A 22,323-nucleotide genomic window follows, 5' to 3' on the forward strand; every position below is an offset into this window, starting at 1 on the left:
AAGAATGGAACAGAATATAAATCATTCCACCATAAGTAAAAATTCCTTATTCTTCTAAATTTAGATTGTAAACAAAAAGGTTAATCAACATATTTTGACAGTTGGCTGTCATGTATGCATTTGTAATTTATGATATTTTTCCAGAAAACTGATTAATTCAAACAATTTTTCAGGTTTAGGAATTTCTTTCGCAATTCACCCCATTCGGTTCTTCCCAATCTCAGTCTACTTCAACCCAAGAAAAATACTCCTCAAAGAATTAAAGCTTTGTAATGCTTTATACCTTACAGTATAACACAAGACTACAAATTAGCACAATATTCCAAGTGACTGTTTTACATATAAATAAAAAACTCAAGAAACATTAAGAGAACCCAGCAAAACAACTGACAATGCTGGCAAGGTAAAAGACTGGTCAGTGCAACTATACAAAACACACAAAATACCAGAGAATCTCAGCAGGTCAGCAGCAGCTAGAGAAATGAATAATCAGTCAACATTTCGGGCCGAGACCCTTCATCAGGACTGAAAGGAAACGGGTGGATGCCAGAATAAGATGGGGGAAGGAAAAGGAGAACAAACTAGAAGATGATAGGTGAAACCAGGTAGGTGGAAGATTGTGGGGGGGCGGGGGGGAATGAACTAAGAAGTAGGGAGGTGATAGGTAGAAAAGGAGAAGGGCTGAAGAAGGAACCTGATAGGAAAGGAGAGTCGACCATGAGTGAAGAGAAGAAGTGAGAGGGGATCCAGAGTGGGGAAGTCAAGAAGAGGGAAGGGAGAGGGCAAAAGATTACTGGAAGTTATAGGAATCAATGTTCATGCCATCTGGTTGGAGGCTACCCAGACGGAATATGAGGTGTTGCTCCTCCAGCCTGAAAGTGGCCTCATTATGGCAGAAGAGGAGGCTATGGACCAACATGTCGGAATGGGAATAGGGATTGGAATTGAAATCGATGGTTACCGGGAAATTGTGCATTTTGTGAATGGAGCAAAGGTGCTTGACAAAATGACTCCCCCCACCCCGCCAATCTTCACCAATGTAGAAGAGGCTGCATCAGGAGCACTGAGTACAGTATACAGCCTTAAAAGAATCACAGGTAAAGTGATGTCTTACCTGGAAGGACTGTTTGTGGTCCAAAATGGAGATGAGGGAAGAGACTGAATGGGCAGGTGTGGCACTTCTGTTTGGAGGGATATGTGCCAGGAAGAAGATTAATGGGGAAATCACAATCAGAATCAGGTTTAATATCCCTGGCATATGTCATGAAATTTGTTGTTTTGCCATAGAAGTACATTGCAATACATAGGAATAAAAAATACCCAAGTTACAATTCAAACTACAGTGAAGTTCAATTAAATAGGACACATAGGGACCAGTACATTTTGGCCCATTTAAGCAGCTGCCCCAATTAAACAAAGTTTCATGGAAATAGTTAAAAAGGCAGAAAAATGTTAAACTACCATTTAACTGAGGGACAAATTATATACTTAAATGAAATAAATTAAATGCTATCAATACCGCTACAATACTATACAACTGTATTAGTTCCTATTGAATTCCTGCAGAGGAATTCATCCAGTGTACGATGTCGCATTCCTTTCACTGACTGTAATGAACAAAACCTAGTGTAAATAATGGACTATCTTCACACAATGCTATCAATGACTGCATCCTCCAAATCATCATTTTCATTGTAACATTCAAGATGATTGTCAATACCTTCAAATCCTAACTTGTTAAAGTAGTGAAATAGTTTCACTTTCACTTCCTGCCATTTCTGGTATCTCCAAGCCTGAATGCTTGAAACCACAGTGAGCAAAGCAGTTCTGAGGTGTCTTCCTGCTTCTTTCACACCAACCATCAGTGACAAAAGTCAGTGCTTTTGAACACAAACACACAACTAATGCTATTTGAAACTGTTCACTCTAAGCACAGTGTTGGGTCTCAGCCACACGTGCATGCATCTGATGCTAGCTACTGTTTGACAACAATCTCTTGCCCCAATTAAGTAGCTTAGTGGCTCAAATGAATGAAGGGAATCCCAGCTATTTTCCCAATTAGTTTCTGTTCTGTAAGTGGTCCCAAGTAAGCAGCTACCCTGACTAACTGATACCCCAATTAACCGGAATCCACTGCATACTTATAGGCATCCGTTAGTCTCGTGAGACCATGGATTTGCGCCTTGGAAGGTTTCCAGGGCGCAGGCCTGGGCAAAGTTGTATGGAAGACCAGCAGTTGCCCATGCTGCAAGTCTCCCCTCTCCACACCACCGATGTTGTCCAAGGGAAGGGCATTAGGACCCATACAGCTTGGCATCGGTGTCATTGCAGAGCAATGTGTGGTTAAGTGCCTTGCTCAAGGACACAACACACTACCTCAGCCAAGGCTCGAACTAGTGACCTTCAGATCACTAGACGAACGCCTTAACCACTTGGCCACGCACCAACACCCACTGCATATATAAAAATTAAATAAGTCATGCAAAAAGAGAGGAAAGAAAAAGAAAACAGTGAGGTAGTGTAGGTGGGCTCACTGTCCATTTAGAAATGGATAAGGGAATTACAGAGAGAATGATCCCTATGGAAAGCAGAGAGTAGGGAGGGCGAGGGTAAAGATGTATTTAGTGTTAGGATCCCATTGAAGGTGGCAGAATTTGTGAAGAATGACGTGCAAGATGGGGAGGCTCCGGAATGTCAGGTTAGGTCAAGAGGAACTCAATCCTTGTAAATGCAGCAGGGTTGAGTATGGCTGTCCAAGAAATGGAGGAAATGCAGGTACAGGCAGAATTAACGGTGGTGAAGGGAAACCCCATTCTTTGGAGGACGACAACTACACCCCTGATGTTCTGGAAAATGATGCCAAATGCAGTGGAGACAAAAGGTACTCAGAAAAGGAGATTTCATTTTTTACAGGAGACAGGGCGAGAAGAGGTATAGTCAGATATACCTGGGAGTCAGTAGGTTTATAAAATATATTGGTCTCCAACTATAACTGTCTCCATAAATGGAGACAGAGAGATCGAGAAAGGAGAAAAGAGGTGAAGTTGAACCAATACAGCCCAACCAATAGATTTATTTTCTAATCTTGGTTTCCAATTCCACCTGCTCCAATTATAAATAAGTGCCATTTTATATGTTTATCATTTCTCAGGTTTCAATATATCTGCAGAATCCATGGATATGGTTATTCTTATTATATTAAAATATTCTGTCTAGAACTTAAGTAAAACAATCACCTTTTTCAGAAACCAATAAAAATCTATTTTAAATCTAGAACTCAAGGCATCAAATTTAATACTGCCCACTAACCTTATATTAGTATTTTTCAACTTATGGTACAAATGATAAATTTGGGCAACATCCAGGTAACTTATTTTGTGACATTGTTATGCTAAAAAAAAGATAAAAATGAATAACTAATATGTCAGATCTGTTACCTTCACTCATACAAATAGGTTTTCATATTATGGTTAGAATGAAACATCAATTTCATTATAATAACTAATAAGTAATGTTGGTAACTGCAATGCATTCTACACTGGTTGACTTTGAAAGAGTAGGCAGCATCACAAAATTTTGGCACAGGAATTTTCTTTAAATTATGTATTGATTGTAAATTAACTCATGGTCATACATATACACAACATAAAATGTTATATTTGATGAAATAATTCAGTTCACTAGAAAGAATGTAGACTGCACCAAATTGTTAATATGGCAAACGAAACCCCAAAAGAAGCAAATTCAGCAGTATCAAATCATTCTGAAATGCCAGCTTTCTTTAAAGGAAAAAATGAAATTATATTTATATTCTTTTCACAATCTTCAGAGCTCTACAGCCAACGAAATACTTCTGAAGTGTAGTCAGCCTAACAGTGCAGTAGCTTCAGACAGCAAAGGATAATAAAATCATGATGTAATATTAAGATTGAGGTTTGAATAAGGCCATAATTTCTACTTTCTTAAAAATTGTTCCATTTATTTTAAACAACCTCTTGATGGCAATTGAAGCCTCACTTTAATTCTCATTTAAAAAGGTGGCACTTTCAGCTGTTCAGCACTTCCTCAGTAGCGCACTGAAGTGTTAGCCAATGTAGCCACATGGCAGACCTCTGCAAATTTATTAATAAACATGTAGAGGCAAGAAGACTAAAATCTTTTTTAAAAAACTTGTTCTTTTGAACTCATAATGTTAAATTAGATTTTATCTAAACTTAACAGAAACTATTCTCCCTATTTCATCTTTCTTTTTGAAATGAGTCTTACATAATTAATTATTTGTACAACTGGGGATATATTGCTTTTCTCATAGGAGAAAACACAATGAAAAGTGCAATGACTGAGGCAAAGAAAGTGAGTTATGGAAGAAATTGGAGATGAAAAAGGAAGAATAATTCCTTTTTTTAATAACAGCCGTATACATAGTATGAAGAAATATAGGGCAAGGTACAAAACAATTCCAACATGTTATTCAGCATTTACTCCAGCTAAAGCCTTATTGCATCATTGCAATTAAGATGTCCAATCTGGAACTAAAGCAGCTAGCAATGAAAGTAGCTTTTATCTTTCAGTTAACTATTCAAGCAGTTATTCCTTTCAAGTACCCTCAGTAAATCACTCACCAGATCTCTGTGTAACACCCAGTTAGCATGCAGGTAGTGAATGCCATCTAGAATCTGATATAATAGGGACTTCACCATCCCTCGAGGTAATTGAACTGGTTTCTTGTTTGCTTTAGAAGCTCTGTGAAATTTGATTATGTGCTGAAAGAAGAAATTAATAAACGGAGAGTCAGAGACTGGGTCCAGATTATTAGTGATCTGCATTCCAGAGAGTAAATTCTTGGCTGTGAAGTGGCACATTTAAACTCTTTTACCTTCTCATTCTCAGCTCTCAATTGAAAATATTTTTCATGCATCCCCCTACTTACCTCTCCCAACAAGTCTGCATACATCAAAAATTATTTCTACCTGAATTAACCTTGGTTGAAGTCCTATCAAGGAAGCTTATGCCTTGACTAAAATGTGTGTACGGATGAAAGAATGCACCATTAGAAAATGTCTGAGTTGTTCTGCTCCTAAAAGTGTATTAGGGAAAATACAGAAACCTAGGGGTTACATTTAAAATATATTTGGATCAATACTGATTATCACATTGTGATTCAAAGGTTGAATGAGTAAATGCTTAGGCAAGTCATGTAATAAAGAACATTCAGATGAGGAAATAGGTCCAATAATGTAACAATGGTAGACACTGGAATGATGTGCAAAAGATTTGTTCAAATTTGCTGATATCCAGAAACACAATGCCCAAGGATTTTTTTTAATATAAATAACAACTTAATCTGGAAAACAGATTGTTGCGCACAAGCAGCAGCAGCACCTAATGATACAAATCTCTTTCTGCCAAATGAATCCAACAGCACACAAATGAATACATTTGAGAATATGAACAAAATGTCATGTAAACAAAAATAGTGAAAAATAGCGAAAGATCATAAAGTAAAGGCAGCAGAGACATGAGAAAGACTGTTCCAGACATTCTCCAAACATACTGCTTTCAACAGCTCCATTGGAAGCTGTTCCAATGGGACAGGCTCCACCTGAACCGTGATGGGACCTGGATCCTAGTGAATCTCATAACTAGGGCTATGGATGTGGCTTTAAACTAAATAGTAGGAGAGTGGGTTCAACATATTGGAGACGCAAGGATAAAGTAAAAGAGAAAGTGTGGATAAAGATAAAATAAAAGCAAAAGACAAAAGTAAGAGTGGAGTGAAGAAAAGCCAAGTGCAAAAGAGAAAAAGATTACAAGATTTTAAAAGCACAATGAGTGTAAGGGCACTTTATTTGAATTCCCGCAGTATTCGAAACAAGGTCAGTGAACATGAGGCTCAAATCAGTAAAAAAAAGGATATGATTTAGTGGTCATTACAGAGATCTGGTTGCAGGGTGGAGAGGATTGGGAATTAAATATCCAAGGATATCAGGTAATACAGAAGGATAGGCAAGAAGGTAAGGGAGGTGGGGTAGCCCTCTTAGTTAAAGATAAGATCAGGGTGATAGTGAAAGACAATACAAGATCTAAGGAGCAGAATGCTGAATTCATTTGGGTAGAGATTAGAAATAGTAAAGGGAAAAAAAATCACTGGTAGGAGCTGTCTATCAACTACCGAATAATAACATTACAGTGGCAGAGGCAATATAAACAAAGAAATATCTGAGGCATGTAAGAATGGAACAGCAGATATTGTGGGGTACTTTAACTTGCACATAGATTGGGTGAATCAAGTTGGTTGAGGCAGTCTTGAGGAGGACTTCATAGAATAAATCTGCGAGGGCTTTCTTGAACAGCATGTTACTGAACCTTCACGGGAATGTGTCATCTTAGATCTGGTCCTGCGCAATGAGACAGGTAAAATTAGTGATCTTGAAGTTAGGGATCCTCTTGGAAAGAGTGATCACAATATGACTGAGTTTCTCATACAAATGGAGGGTGCAATAGTTTGATTTAAAACCAGTATATTATGCCTAAACAATGAAAACTACAATGAGATGAGGGAGGATTTGGCTAGTGTAGACTGGGAACACGGGTTATAGAGTGGGACGGTTGAGGAACAGTGGAACACTTACAAAGAGATTTTTCACAGTGCTCAACAAAAGTATATTCCAGTTAAAAGCAAAGACAGTAAGGGTGGGGAGAGCCAGCCTTGGATAACTAAGAAAATAAAGGAAGGTATCAAGTTAAAAGCTCATGCATACGAAGTCGCCAAAAGTAGTGGGAAATTAGAAGATTGGGAAAACTTTAAAAAGTAACAAAGAACCACTAAGTAAACAAAAAAGAAAGGGAAGATAGATTATGAAAATAAATTAGCAAAAATTAAAAAATGAATAGTAAAAGTTTCTATAATTATATAAAGTGGAAAAGGGTAGCTAAAGTTGGAGGACGAGAAGGGGAAATTGACATTGGATAATGAGGAAATGGGTGAAGCTCTGAATGACTATCTTGTGTCAGTCTTCACAGTGGAGGACGCATCTAACATGCTAAACACAGATGTTATGGATGCGATGAGAGGTGAGGACCTTGATACAATAGCTATCACCAAAGAAGTACTGCTGAGCAAACTTGTGGGCCTGAAGATATACAAGTCCCCTGGTTCTGATGGAATGCATCCCAGGGTACTAAAAGAAATGGCAGAAGTTATAGTAGAGGCTTTGGTGATAATTTACCAAAATTCTCTGGACTCTGGGCAGGTCCCAGTGGATTAGAAGACAGTGAATGTCATGCCACTGTTCAGAGAAGTGTGTAGGCAAAAGGCAGATAACTATAGGCTAGTTAGCTTAACATTTGTAGTTGGGAAAATGCTTGAAGCTGTTATTGGAGAAGAAACAGCGAGGCATTTGGAAAGAAATGGATCCCAGAGGCAGACGCAGCATGGATTCAGCAAAAGCAGATCCTGTTTGACAAACTTACTGGAGTTCTTTGAGGATAATAACAAGCACGGAGGGAAGCAGATGGACGCTATTTACTAGGATTTCCAGGTGGTGTTAAAACACTTATCCACAAGATAAGGATGCATGGAGTTGGGGGTGATGTATTAGCATGGATAGAGGATTAGTTAACTAATAGAAGGCAGAGAGTTGGGATACATGGGTGTTACTCTGGTTGGCAATCAGTGGTGAGTGGTGTGCCACAGGGATTGGTGCTAGGTGCACAACAGTTCATGATATACATTAATGATCTGAAAGAGGGAACCGAGTGTAGTGTATCTAAGCTTGCTGATGACACTAAATTGAGTGGAAAAAGAAATTGTGCAGAAGATACGGACAGTCTGCAGAGGGATATAGATAAGTTAAGTGAGCGAGCAAGAGTCTGGCAGATGGAGTACAATGTTGGGAAATGCGAGATCATACGCTTTGGAAGGAAGAGTAGAAGATCAGATTATTATTTAAATGGTAAAAAATTGCAGCATACTGCTCTGCAGAGGGACTTGGGAGTGTTTGTGCATAAATCACAAAAGGTTGGTTTGCAGGTGCAGCAGGCTACCAAGGCGGCAAATGGAATGTTGGCCTTCATTGCTAAAAGGATTGAATTTAAGAGCAGGGAGGTCTTGCTACAACTGTACAGGGTACTGGTGAGACTGTACCTGGAGTACTGCGTGCAGTTCTGGTCTTCTTATTTGAGGAAGGATATACTGGCTTTGGAGGCAGTGTAGAGGAGGTTCACCAGGTTGATTCCAGAGATGAGAGGATTAGACTATGAGGAGAGATTGAGTCGCCTGGGACTGTATGCACTGGAATTCAGAAGAATGAGAGGAGATCTTATAGAAACATATAAAATTATGAAAGGGATAGATAAGATAGAGGCAGGAAAGTTGCTTCCACTGATAAGTGAAACTAGAACTAGGGGACATATCCTCAAGATTCGGCGGTGTCGATTTAGGACGGAGAAGAGAAGGAACTGCTTTTCCCAGAGAGTGGTGAATCTGTGGAATTCTCTGCCCAATGAAGCAGTGAGGCTACCTCACTAAATATATTTAAGACAAGGTTGGATAGATTTTTGCATAGTAGGGGTATCAAGGGTTATGGGGAAAAAGCGAGTAGGTGGAGATGAGTCCATGGCCAGATCAGCCATGATCTTTTTGAATGGCGGAGCAGGCTCGACAGGTCAAATGGCCTACTCCTGCTCCTATTTCTTATGTTTTTAACGTAAGAAAGGAGTTGGGGAATTTAATGACAGCAGTTGAGAAGTTATTGAAGCAAGCCTACAAGTGAACCAAGAACCGCTAGTTTGTCCAGAGCATACACATTTCCAAGATTGTTAAATCAAGTTGAACAGGAAGATTTGCAGTAAGACTTTTAGACCTGCGCTCAAAAATTGCAATGAACTATCATACAGAAATCACCATACACCTAAATGGCAAAGGGCCTCTCACAATAAAGACTTGGTTGGAAGAAAAAAAATCAGAACAAAAAAAAGTTATCACAGAAAACCAAAAATTACATTGCCAACTGTAGTTTCACTCCATCTTCATTGTTAAAGTTTCACTTTATTAGGCTACTGTGTTTATTTTGTAGAATACATCTTATGCAACTTTCATGAAAATTCAGCAAACTGTTTCTAAAGCTTTTCTATCACAAGTGTTTTTAATACAATTAAATTCCAACAACATTCAAAATCAGTCCTTTTAAAAAAATTGAATTAGTAATCTAAAGCATAAAGGGAAATTAACTTGTCAATTACAAATAATTCAGCACGTTTTTAAATGTGTGTCAGTAAGGTGTGCATGAAGCCACTGGATTAACATGAAACCCCGTATGGTTTTGACATTAGTTTGTGCAGGAAATCTAAAATCCCGACCTGGTCCAGCCCAAATGTGATTCCAAACACAAGCAATATTAATTGGCTAAACTCTTCTTTGAAATGGCCAAGTGCATCAAGTCATTAACCTTAAGATTTCTGAATTCCTGCTATAGCGAACACACATGCCCTCAAAGGAACCAAATGAGGCTCATTTTCTAAACAAGAAAAATCAATAATAAGCAATATCTTATTTTGACTTGTATTTTGTCAAAGATGGATAAGTCTGCAATTTGATTACTGTATGAAAGTGGTAAAAAATTTTAATTGAATAGGTGTTCAATGTGTTTTTAAAAAATTACACAAATTTGCATAAATGTACAACTACAATTACTAAAATAGAAAGGTGTCTGATAACCCTGATATAATTTATCATTGCAGATGATTAAATTCTTGAACTTTCAGCTGAATGCAAAATAATTTCTGCTTGTGAGTGACATTCATAATGATAGTTAACTAGATATTTTACTCTATTAATATGTTATATAGATTAATTATAATTAAGAACATTCAGAAAATTTACTTTTACATACTGTCAGGAACACATAGGTTATGCAGAGACAAGTGCAAAATAAATAATGAAACAAAACATGCAATTTTCAAATAAATAACGTACACTGCCAGATACTACACAGAGTCTTTCACAATTTTACAATTAGCGAAATGAAACTATCTCAGCAAGAAGCAGTTACGGGTTTAAATGTTATATTTGATACATACTAACAAGTGCCTACATAATCACCATCATTTTCCAAAGAAAGAATGTTAAAAGCTGAAAAGAAATAAATGGCCTTTCATCATTCTGCATTCACTATCTTAGTTCACCTACAAGGAATTACATGTAAACTTATTTTGAAGCAAATGATGTTTTATTCTTAATGAACAGCTTTCTGTGTTAAAATAGGTGGGTAAACTCAGACAAAAACATAACAAATGAAATCCTAATGTGGAAAGGTAGTGACTTTGTTTAAAAGTTGAGAGATTAAAAGGGTTTTGCTGTTCAGAATCTTGGTGTTGTACATGAAAGACAGTATGCAGAATCAGCAAGTAATTAGGAAGACAGATAGTATAGTGGCCCTTGCTGCATGAGGATCTCAGCACAAAAATGAAGACATCTTGGTCCATTATATACAGTTCTACTGAGACTGCATCTGGAAAATTGTGTACTTAAGAGAAAAATGCACTTGATAAGGAGTGTAGCAAAGATTAAGTTGAACAAGTCTGTACTCTCAAGTTGAGAGGAATAATAGACAAATCTTACTGAAATATATAAAATTCATATAAGGTTTAACAGGGTAACTATAGAGTTGATATTTTTCAAGGAATGAGCATGAGACTATTACAGCTCAGGGCATTCCATCATTCAGAGTTCAATCCTGGTGCCACTCTACTTCTTCCCCAGAGAATGTGAAGGTTTCCTTCCACAGTACAAAGACATACTGGGTAGGCTAATTGGTCATTGTAAATTATCCCGTGATCAGGTTAGGATTAATCAGGTTTGTCAAGGGTTGCTGGGCAGCATGGCTCAAAGACTGGAAGAGCCTACTCCACTCTGTATCACTAAATAAAAAGTCTCAAAATAAGAGATGGGTCCTACAGGAGAGATTGGTTGAAATTTCCTCACCTTGGCAGCAATTCTTTGGAATCTCAGTTCAGATATGTTCGAAACAAAGATTCCGAAGATCTAAAGCAGAGATCAATAGATTTTTAGGTATCAAAGGAAAATTAGTGATATAAATTTAGTATATTAGAGTATAGTACTGAATGGTAGGGTCAGTATGAGCAGACAACTGGCTTACATCTGCTTCTATTTCTTATCTAGAGTCATCTCAAAAGTCAAATTGATCTTTTATGAAGTCTTGAAGACTCCCACCAGAATGTTTATTTCTACTGAACACATGCCAGGAATTATCATTATTCTTTGTTGAAAGATGTGACATTCTTCCTGAAAAATGGAATCTATTATACTGTAACATTACAGAAAGTTCAGATACTGGAAAGAATAAAATTGTACTGTATTGAATAATGCAGGGTATATTTTGATGACAATCTTTTCAACATCTGCAAATATGTAAATAAACTACTAAACTAGCATTTATTACACAAATTCTTATGCAAGTCAATGTTGATTGAAAAGAGCAGGAAAGCATTTTCTAAGAACGTTGTCCTTAAAAAAATCGATAGTAGTTATTTTCACAATTTGTATTCAAAACACCAATATAAATTTAATGGTCAAATAAAATAAGGCAAGATTAAACCAGTAAATGATTCTTGCCAAACAACCAGGCGTGTTTGATGAAAACAAGCGAATTTTGTCATTTTATTAATTACCATTCATGCCATTCTGAAAAATTGTGAAAGTAACTCATTCAATGTCAGATACCCAAATAATACACATTTCAGCATATCATTCTTTAGCCAGAGGGTGGTGAAGTTGTGGAATGTGTTATTACAGGCAGCTGTGGAAGCCTTCATTTCAGGTGGGTGTATTTAAGGCGGAGATTGATAGGTTCTTGACTGGCTACGGCATCGAAGGTTACAGGGAGAAGGCCAGGGTAGTGGGGCTGAGGAAGCGAAAAAAGGATCAGCCTGATTGAACAGTGGAGCAGACTTGATAGGCCAAATGGCTTAATTCTGCTCATATGTCTTACGGTCTTGTATCATTCCTAATTTGATATAACTATCTATTTTAAAAGATTTGTTACACATTTCCTTTGTAACTAAATGCAACAGTAGAAATACTTCAAGTTCAGTAAGTATAAGCAATAAAATAATATATTACACAAAGCATATTTTCATCCAAAAAGGTAGACCTTACCCAGAGGTCATGTTCAGCATAGTCAAATAAAAGCCACACTTTCCTGTCTGCATGTGACAAAAATACCTTCTGAAGTGCAATGACATTTGGGTGTTTCAACTCCCGCAGCAACTGTGAGAAAAAAAAGACGTGCTACATTAGAATTATAATTGACTTTTCAATTCAAATCAAGTTCAAACCTTTAGAAATTTTACTACTTTTAAGTCAGGTAGTTTTATAATCATGCTATACACCAACTTTGCGATTATTTGCATATTTCTTTCACATTAAAATGATTAAAACGGAAAAGGAAAAAGCTGTTATAAAATATGAAATCTTTCTAAAACAACAACAAATATTACAAGCTGCATACAAAATAATCTTAAAAAAAATACACATCCACTGAACCTTTAGCTGTGAATTTTCCAAAGCAATCCAACTGTCTGGTCACTTAGAGCCTTTAACCATATAACCAATTGTCTTGAAAACATAATATCATCCACACTTTAGGTGCAATTTGAAATTATACATTCCACAAAACTGGTCTTTATCTATCTATCTATCTATTTATTTATTGGGATACAGCGCAGAGTAGGCCCTGTGAGCTATGCTGCCCAGCAATCCCCCAATTTAATCCCTGAACAATTTCGAATGACAAATTAACCTACCAACCAATATGTCTTTGGACTGTGGGTGGAAAACCAGGCTGTCACAGGGAGAATGTATAAACTCCTTACAGGCAATAGCAGGAATTGAATCTGGGTATTGTAAGGCATTGTGCTAACCACTACACTACCATGCTGCCCTAATGGAGAAGTACAACTCCATGGTCATTCTTCCAGTGATAATATGTAGATGCTGCCCCTTTGTCATTAAAACTGGGTACTAATACTATAAATACACAATTTCTCCTAATTTCAGCACATACTGCATTTAGTGTTTTCAGGTCTGTACACCTTCCATACTATGAATCACGGACTGGAACTTAAAAAACTTAAGTAAAGAGATCAATATTAGGAATAAAACATACAGGTTCAGAGGTGAATGAACAGTGTTGAGATTCGTTGAAACTGACTGTGTATGGGAGTTGTCTCCTTAAACCAACATTATGCCAAGATTGCACTGTATTTGCAGTAAGTAACTTGCCTTCCCATGAACCTTACTGTCATCAGCAAACTTTTATTTAAGATACCAATAACTATTTTAACTAGCCAATATTCCTGCATTGATCTGCAAGGTACTGCATTTTACAGCCTGACAACTTCAAAGTGAAATGTGTAAGTCAACACTTTATTTTCGGTATACCAATATTCTATCCTTACAAGTGTGTTGTTCAGTTGCATGAACTCACGTGCAGTAAATCAGTAAAACTCTGATAAACCGCCCCCTTCCAAAATTCAGTGGTACGAGTCTGCCACATTTTCAGAACTACTGGTTATTACTCCCATTAATACCTTAACATTTCTTTAATAAAAAGCTTTCGATTAGTGCAATTAATTTTCTTATGGCCCGGTGAATTTAAAAGAGGCACTGGAACTGTACCCCTGTAAAGTTAAAATGGGGAATGAGAATCAGGGCCTCAGTGAGTTTAATGGGAGTGTTGGAAACAGAATTTCATGAGCTAGTTGATGAAACATCAGAATTTCCAAACATTTTGGATAATGAATTATCAGGAGATTACTCTATGTGGTACAGTAGTAGCATAGAAGTTATAGAACTAGCAACACAGAAGCCTACGCTAACAATCCAGAGACACAAGTTCAAAGCCCCCACTGACAAGTGCATCGGATTATCATTGTCCCATGTACCGAAGTACAGTGAAAAGCTCGACTTCGATGCTGTTCATACAGATCAATTCATTACACAGTACATCAAGGCAGTATAAGGTAAAACAATAATTAAATACAGAGTGAAGTACAACAACTACAGGGGGAGTGCAGGGAAAATGGACAATAGGTGCAATTTGAATTTGGAATTTAAGTAATAAAACCCACATACAATTTAATAATTGCCTGAGAGTAAATTTACTAAAGACAGATTCTTCAAACACAATCACTGGCTACACCTTGTCCCACTGAAAGGACAGATCCACCAGGAGGCAACAGTGCAGGATTCGGCTAAAACACAGAATTGCACTGTACAACATCCAGCTGTCCAGCACAAAAACTTGATGTTTCATCATCTGGCTCACTGAATGATGTATACCATGCTCCTTTTCAATTCAGTGTTCTGGTTCCTGCATTCTTCTTAAAATTAACAGATTCAGTGGAAATAATTTTTAAAGCTATAAGTAAGAGTGCTAATAGACATAACAGATACTGGTCCAAAGAAACTGCTGGTCTGGCACCAAAATCCCAAACCTGTAAAATGCTATACCAGATTTGTAAAGGGTACAGTTGTATTATGTACTTTCCAAGAACAGCAAGATTATCGTGGGGGGAGGGGGAGGAGAAGCAGGCTGAAGAACAAGTCAAAGTTCTTAAAAAGTTTTGATGAAACAGGTACACAAAAGATTCTGTCCATGAGAAAATGCAAACTAGGGTGCTCATGAAATAATAGGAAAATTTGGTTCTATAACAGGAGAAACAAGAGCCATAAGGTACCACCAATCTTGTCATTGGTTAACACTATATTCCACAATACAACAAGATTTATGATGCCTACAGCTTGTGACTTTCTGGGATTTTTTTTTAATTGCAAAGCTGTAAAATGGATCATAAAAATAACTGCAGTGCAATTAAAAGTTGAAAAGTTGCTCAACAGCAACCACATTAACAATATTTCACAATTATGCTATTTTACATGTATACAACATCAATTTCAGGGTAAAATGACATAAGCAATATCTCAAGGAAAAAAGACTGCAAGGAAATGTATTCTTGTGCTGCACTTCTGTAACTTTTTTTTGTATCTACTTCAGCAAGTTTGGATATTTGTACCTTTGATCACCTGACAAGCTGACTCCAGGAAATGACAACATTGGCCCCCATTTCCAGTCAGAAGGTAGCTGGATTGTCAGAGCAACTTCCCAATTGACCAATGTCCGCTTTCCAACTGTCCCCTTGCTGTTAAATTCTATCCCTTACTGTTCAAATGGGAGACAGAATTTTTCAGTCTTCCAAGTTGTTGGGAGATCCCACCATTCAGCGATCCAAGTGCACTGAATTTTTTGATACTGCTGGACAAGTAATTAGCAAGAGGACTCCAGCTGAATAAGATCCAGCCCGGGTGGGGGAAGAGGGTATGACCACAAGTGTGAGTTGGTGAAAAGTGCCCAAAATGCCAGTCAACAAGGCTTCAATATTTGCTACAAACAGGTGAAGACATATACTTTTTCTTTTACTTGTCCTTAGTTTTCAAACTCTCATTGTAATTAACACAGAAATGCAGGTAACATTTCTCATTTGTCACCTTTAACGGGGTATGGAGAAAATCTTGCCCCAAAAAGAACACAGTCAGAAATATCCACCAAGAGTTTCCAAGCAAACTTGAAATGTAGCACATCATTAGCAGCACATTTGTCAAAGCACCCACAGGGATCCAAATTGAGTCAAGAATTTGAGTCCCTGACCTTAATCACAAACATCACACGTGACAAACATCACACTTGGAACAACCTGGCCCAATATTACTCAAAAACAAATCAAAATATGTGGAACAAATTTTATTACTCTGAATGGGAATAAAAGGTTGTGAATTTAAAAGCACCTTTCACAACCTAAGATGTCTCAACACACTCCAGAGTAAATGTTAAACTGAAATGAAATGTACCAGTAAATCTGAGAAAAAATCCTTCAAATTGAAATGAGAAAGTGCACACACACAGCAATATGGTAACGTTCAATAACTATTTTATAGCAGTTGAGATAAATGCCAGCAAACTGGGGGGGGGGGGGGGGGGGGAGGGGAAAACAACACTTATCATATTCAAATAGTGCTAGGATTTCCACAATGGTCTCCTGAGGAAGATTCGTCATGACATCTAATACTTTCACAAACTTCTATCGATGTGTGGTGGAGAGTATATTATCTGGCGTATTACAGCCTGGTATGGAAACACAAAAGCCCTTGAACAGAAAATCCTTCAAAGAGTAGTGGATACAGCCCAGTCTATCACAGTTAAAGCTCTCCCCACCATTGAGCACATCTACACAAAGCATTATCACAGGAAAGCAGCATCCATCATCGGGAACCCCACCACCCAGGTCATGCTCTCTCTCACTGCTGCCATCAGGAAGGTGGTACAGAAGCCTCAGGACTCACGCCAACAGGTTCAGTAACAGTTAGTACCCCCCAACCACCAGGCTCTTGAACCAAGAGGGGGATAACTTCACTCAACTTCATTTGCCTCATCATTGAAATTCTCCCACAACCAATGGACTCACTTTCAAGGACTGTTCATCTCATTCTTGATATTTATTGTATTGCTTATTTATTTATTTTTCTTTTGTATTTGCAGTTTGTTGTCTTTGACACATTAGCTGATTGCACAAGTTGGTGCAGTCTTTCATTAATTCAATATGATATTACTCCATTTTGGACTTATTGAGTATGCCCGCAAGAAAATGTATCTCTGAGTTCTATATGACGACATATATGCATTTTGATAATAAAGTTACTTTGAACTAGGGGAATCCTCGGTTTAACATCTCATTTAAAGCAGCACCATCAACGTCCTAGACTAAATGGTTCCTGGAGTGGGGAATAAACTCTAATGATATTGCTGTGAGAAGCTAACAACTGCTGTTCAGTTAGATTATGTCTAAGAACTATATACAGAAAGATCTCAAAAACAGCAACGAGAACATAACTAATTCAACTAAACCTTTGTGCTGCTGCATTAACCTAATTCGGTACTTAGAACTAACCATCTCAAGGAATTCCTTTAGTTAAATGTGCAAACAGACATCTGTTGAATTCGAGTAAAATCAATTTAAAGAACAAACTGTAGCAAGCTTAAATAAGCATATGTTAACAGAACTAACTGTCAGAAACTCAAGATTACTTTAACCTGGTTAATAATCATGGAACAGGAAACAGAGTGTGCTAATGCTCATACTTACTTTCATTCAGAATAATAAATAGTTCAACTTGAGGTTTTCTAGGATTGTTTTCCATCTTTCAAGTTTTGTGGCAGCAGTGATTTATCAGAACAAATTCCAACTGTACTCTCATGCCCTCGCTCACAAAACAGAACAAAGAGCTTAACTACTTCCTTCATAAATGCCCATTAATTATCAGGAAATTCTATGTCCAGTATGCATTCTATATTCATATGCTATTGCTGTGGTCCATGGACCAATTACTTGTTTGCATCCCCAACAATTTCTGGCAATGCAGTGTTACTGAGCTATATTTATTCATGTCAAAATTTTATTTTCATTCTGATATTTAATAGTAATTTCATTAAGTTTTCAAGGGATATTTAGCCGCAACCAGATGAAATATCATTTTGCCACAGCATTTCCTTTAAAAAATAAGAACTATGGTGTTTACTTACTGCTATTTCTCTGCAAGCAGACATAGAAATTCCAGTACCCTCTATTTGTTTTAAAGCGTAGTCTTTGTCATCTTTCCTATGCAAAACAAAAATAAAAAAACAATTATTGCAAAAAAGGGTTTTTTGTTGGCAAGAACTCAGTAAAGAATTCTTGTGTCCTTATTAAAAACTGCTTTATCAATCAGAAAGCTACAATTTTCCTGCATTTGACTTTTGCTTTAGAAAAGTTTCAGAAAAGTTTCCATGTAAGCAAAGTACATAACCACATATGTAAATTTTGAACCACATTTAATTATTGTCTACTCAACATCTGAGTTTCATCCTTAGCTATGAAATAAAGCTGAGATTACTGGGCACAATGTATGTTGAAAAATGGCAATTTTTTTCAATTTGTATGCCAGGTTAACCTTTGCTGTTTTAATTTATTATTCTTAACAGTAGTATTTAGAACTAAGTGTGGGACACAACACCTCACCAGATTTCTTTCAGTGATGTCTTCACATCAAGAATGAATAATCATGCATTGTAATACTATAAAGGATAGATTAGTTCAAAGTTATTTTGGATATTGAAACCACAAGTCAAGGAAGTAAAAGCACAGAGCTCCAAGTTTCTACTCCAGTATTGGGACACAATTAATACTTTCTGCACCTAAGCTTAAGTGTAAGTAGTCGAATATTTTGGATAGGTCGTCATATCATTTACAGTGCATTGGTCAACTAAATTACACCCCAATCGTACTAGCAGAAATTTGAACCTTCACTACAGAACTCCACAATGAATGCTATAGAAAAGTACAGTAAGGACACGAAGAAGCTGCATCTCTCAAGAGTGTCAGCACTTCCATGTTCATAAGTGGTAATCCAAGAAATAAAATTTCTCATACATACATGCTATTGTCATGTTACCAGCCAAAATCCAAGAGTTTTTTAGTACATCAATTATATTGTAACAGATATTAAATACTAAAATAAAAACAAAAATTATATATGTGGGAATATGTCCATTCATCAAGTCTCTTTCTATGCTAGAATCTTATTTCCATTTTTCTAGGCTTCCTCTTCCACAGGTTAATATATTTTCTTTATTTCCTGTTCCTTTTAATATTTAAAAAAGACCAGCGAGATCGCCTGCTTTGAACTAAAGCAATGTAACTGAAAAGAACAATAGCATCACTGCAAAAGTCGCTGCTTTCCCTCTTCTGCTGATTGAAAAAGATATCACTAAAATGAGTAAGTTCCAAATCTGATCATGAAACAATAAGAAAAGGCAGAACGACATTTCCATGATCGTCTCCAGAATAGCTTCTCTTGGCAACACTGGGCAGACAAGTGCATACACAGAACCATGCATATGTACTGTATATTATAAAACTCCTGCTGTAAATTGAAATAGTTGAGTCAGAATAATGCTGATAAATAGCACCCCAATAATTGTTCAAACATCTGATGAAATAAGGAACACAAACCAGTGCAGCACCACAAACGTATTAAGATACCAAACCCTGAAATCCATAGAAAGAGCCCACTTCATTGATAATAATGTATCAGATCTAGTCATAAAAGATTAAAACAATACTGTTCAGATTCCTAAAAAACTTTATTGCTATTCTTATACTGTGGTATTGCACGTTTCTGTGAAACTTTTTTATAAATTAGCAGAAACACTTAAGCAAATTTGTTTAGCTTTCTAGTGCAATTACATCAAAGACCATTACAATAAATGCCATTAGAGGACACTCCTGTTTTAAAAATCTGTCCTCTCACTACATAATTTCAAGATGGAAAGGATATCTTAAATCACATTTGTTGTGTTTAGAATATTCTTACTTTACACCACATAAAAAGATATCATTGTTCGTGCATTTGGAAATTTTCTCAGTGCAACCTGCACTTACCCACTGCTATGTCACTAATATTCTAAGCCGGTTCTTCATTAGATGATATCAAGACTCACCTAACACTCTAGAATTAGACTGCTACCTGTAATCTGTGACACACTGGGTATTCTTTTTATACAGTTGCACAAATTGGTGAACTCTCTCGGATTTGGAGACATTTGGTTTCTTTAATAAAATCTTTGCTGTTGCCAAATCATAAATACCTATTGTGCTTACAATATAAATTTCCAATTAAAAATAGGCAACTTATTAACAGTTGGGAGAAACAGAAGATTTTGGGGAATGATAGTATTGAATGCTGAGCTGTTGTCAATGAAGAGCATTCTGATATATGTATCTTTGCTGTCCAGCTGTTCTACAGTTGTGAAGAGCCAATAATATAGTGGTTAACCTGTTGTGACAATAGGCGAATTGAAGCAGATCCAAGTTGCCTCTTAGGCAGGAGTTGATATATTTCATCAACAATCTCTCAAGGCACTTCATTGTAATGGATGTAGTCCTAACGCGTTATAGTCATTGAGTCAGATTACCACATTCTCCTTAGGCTACGTCCACATTACACCGGATAAATCCGTAACCGAAGCTTTTTCTCTTCGTTTTGACCCTCCGTCCACACTGAAATGGCGTTTTCCTCCCCTGAAAATGGAGCTTTTCAAAAATGCTCTCCAGAGTGAATAAATCTGAAAACGCCTAATGGCCAGTGTAGTGTGTACCAGGTAACCGGCTCTTTTCAAAAACGCTGTCATGATGTGCCGGAACAGATGGTGGCGGCAGCACAGCATTTCATTGTTTTCTTGAACGCAACCTCCAACACTACAACAACAATGGCAGACAGCTTCATGCGTGTGTTGTTTACTTTATTGTCTACGTTAATTTCAACCCCCCCACACAACTTATCAATTTCAGAACAGACAGCAATGAGACTGAAACCAGAAGAGTTAGAAATGTACTCACCAAATACTTTGACCCATAACTTACTGAATACTAAATAAGTATACTCACTTTGGTCTATTTTCTGTCCTTGCTTGTATGGAGGTGGTTTACCTATTTATGCAAACAACAGGAATACTGCAGATGCTGGAAATTCAAGCAACACACATCAAAGTTGCTGGTGAACGCAGCAGGCCAGGCAGCATCTGTAGGAAGAGGTGCAGTCGACGTTTCAGGCCGAGACCCTGATGAAGGGTCTCGGCCTGAAACGTCGACTGCACCTCTTCTTACAGATGCTGCCTGGCCTGCTGCGTTCACCAGCAACTTTGATGTGTGTTACCCATTTATGCAAGTACTTCTCTGACAATAGATGTGTAACAGCCTAATGCAACCCTGTATGGAAATACAAGGTAACACTGATGCAGACATGTTTTACACATTTAACAAGGTGCTTTATTAATGTATTGCTTGTGCAAACATTCAATAGATGCAATTGTCACTACTTCCAAAATGTCATTTTTAAGTAGTAGCTTATGTTTGGCATAGACATGAAAATGTTAAGGCCAAAAAAGGAAAATTGTAAGTTTCACTTTTACTCAGGTAAAAATAAAATCACTTTTGCCCAGTAACTCATTTTATTGCACATGTTAAATACAGCAAAATAATTCAGAAAGACATGGCAAAAGTAAAGGCAAACAAATGAGGTAACAGCAAGTTTCACTTTTGCCCAGTAACAAGCCTTATTGCATTTAGTTGCAGCTGTTGTCCCTTTCATCGGTGAAGAGACTATGGCTGTAGGAAATGTTTCCGGGCTGACCCCTCTGTAGGAGTGGGGAAGATGTTGGTGGGGCCATCTGAGGGTCTGTGTGTCCGTATGTGTAGCTATTGTAGTAGCTGTGAGGCTGATATTGTAGCGGTGAAAAGTACTGAGGGGGAGCCATCATATTTCTCATCATTGCAAATCTCTCTGCAACAGAGTCGGTCAGTTTTTCAATGTTCGTCATCAGCTGGGTCATACTGTCCCTGAACTCCCTGTCGGTTGCCTCCTTACGCTCCAGTATTTGTTATTTTAGTTTTAAGTCCTCCTGCGCGAGAGCCAACAGCTGTCCATTGTTCGGCAATTTCCTTTTAAGAATTTTTCTAGTCTGTAACTGGACAACGTGCACCAAGTCTTTCACAGTGAGATTCCACACCAAACATGTCGCAGCCGTCACCTGTTGCTTGGCCCAAACTGTCGGAGTTGGGCATACTTGTCGAAGCAGGTGAATTCTGTCGACGTGTCCTGCACATGCCCAGTAGGACCTCAGACTGCTGAAGCGAGAGGTTAAGGATATCGGTGAACAATCCAGCCAGTTGATCAATACAGGTCTTTAGTACTCAGCCAGGTACCCTGTCTGGGCTGGATGCTTTCCATGGGTTCACCCTCCTGAAGGATGCTCTCGTCAGCCTCAGAGCTTGAAATCACAGGGTCATCGGGTGATGTGGGAGTTCGTGAAGATGCGTCATGTTTTGATGCTCAAAGCGAGCATAGGAGGCGCCGAGCTCATCTGAGAGTAAAACCTTATTGTCACCTATGTTCCTTGGTTTTACTTTGTAGGAGATGATAGCATTCAAACTCTGCCACAGCAGTCAGGCATCCTTCAGTGACTGAAGTTTGGTCCAGAATTGCCACTTTGCATGCGAGATTGCTTTCTGGATATCATACCAGGACCTCCTGTATTTTGCTTGGTCAACAGATCTGAATGCCACTAAACTGGCCCTCAGCAGATTGTGGATCTCTTGGTTCATCCAAGACTTCTGGTTGGGGAAGACTCAAGGTGATTTTGTGCGGACTCA

General features: G+C 37.7%; 1 protein-coding gene across 4 annotated transcripts in view; it reads right to left on the reverse strand.

Moving 5' to 3' along the window:
- Positions 1 to 22,323, reverse strand: part of cdk8 (cyclin dependent kinase 8) — a 116,262-nt gene that overhangs the window by 67,018 nt on the left and 26,921 nt on the right. For 2 of the 4 annotated variants that reach the window (XM_072262998.1, XM_072263000.1), the window contains exons 2-4: positions 17,658 to 17,733; positions 12,179 to 12,289; positions 4,623 to 4,763 (exon numbers count right to left, since the gene is read on the reverse strand). In XM_072262998.1, coding sequence (XP_072119099.1) covers positions 4,623 to 4,763; positions 12,179 to 12,289; positions 17,658 to 17,733 — 328 coding nt within the window. The remainder of the gene's footprint in view (positions 1 to 4,622; positions 4,764 to 12,178; positions 12,290 to 17,657; positions 17,734 to 22,323) is intronic. The other 2 variants (XM_072263001.1, XM_072263002.1) reach the window with 2 other exon arrangements.

The sequence above is a fragment of the Mobula birostris genome, chromosome 7 (genome assembly GCF_030028105.1).
Source record: "Mobula birostris isolate sMobBir1 chromosome 7, sMobBir1.hap1, whole genome shotgun sequence".
NCBI lineage: Eukaryota > Metazoa > Chordata > Chondrichthyes > Myliobatiformes > Myliobatidae > Mobula > Mobula birostris.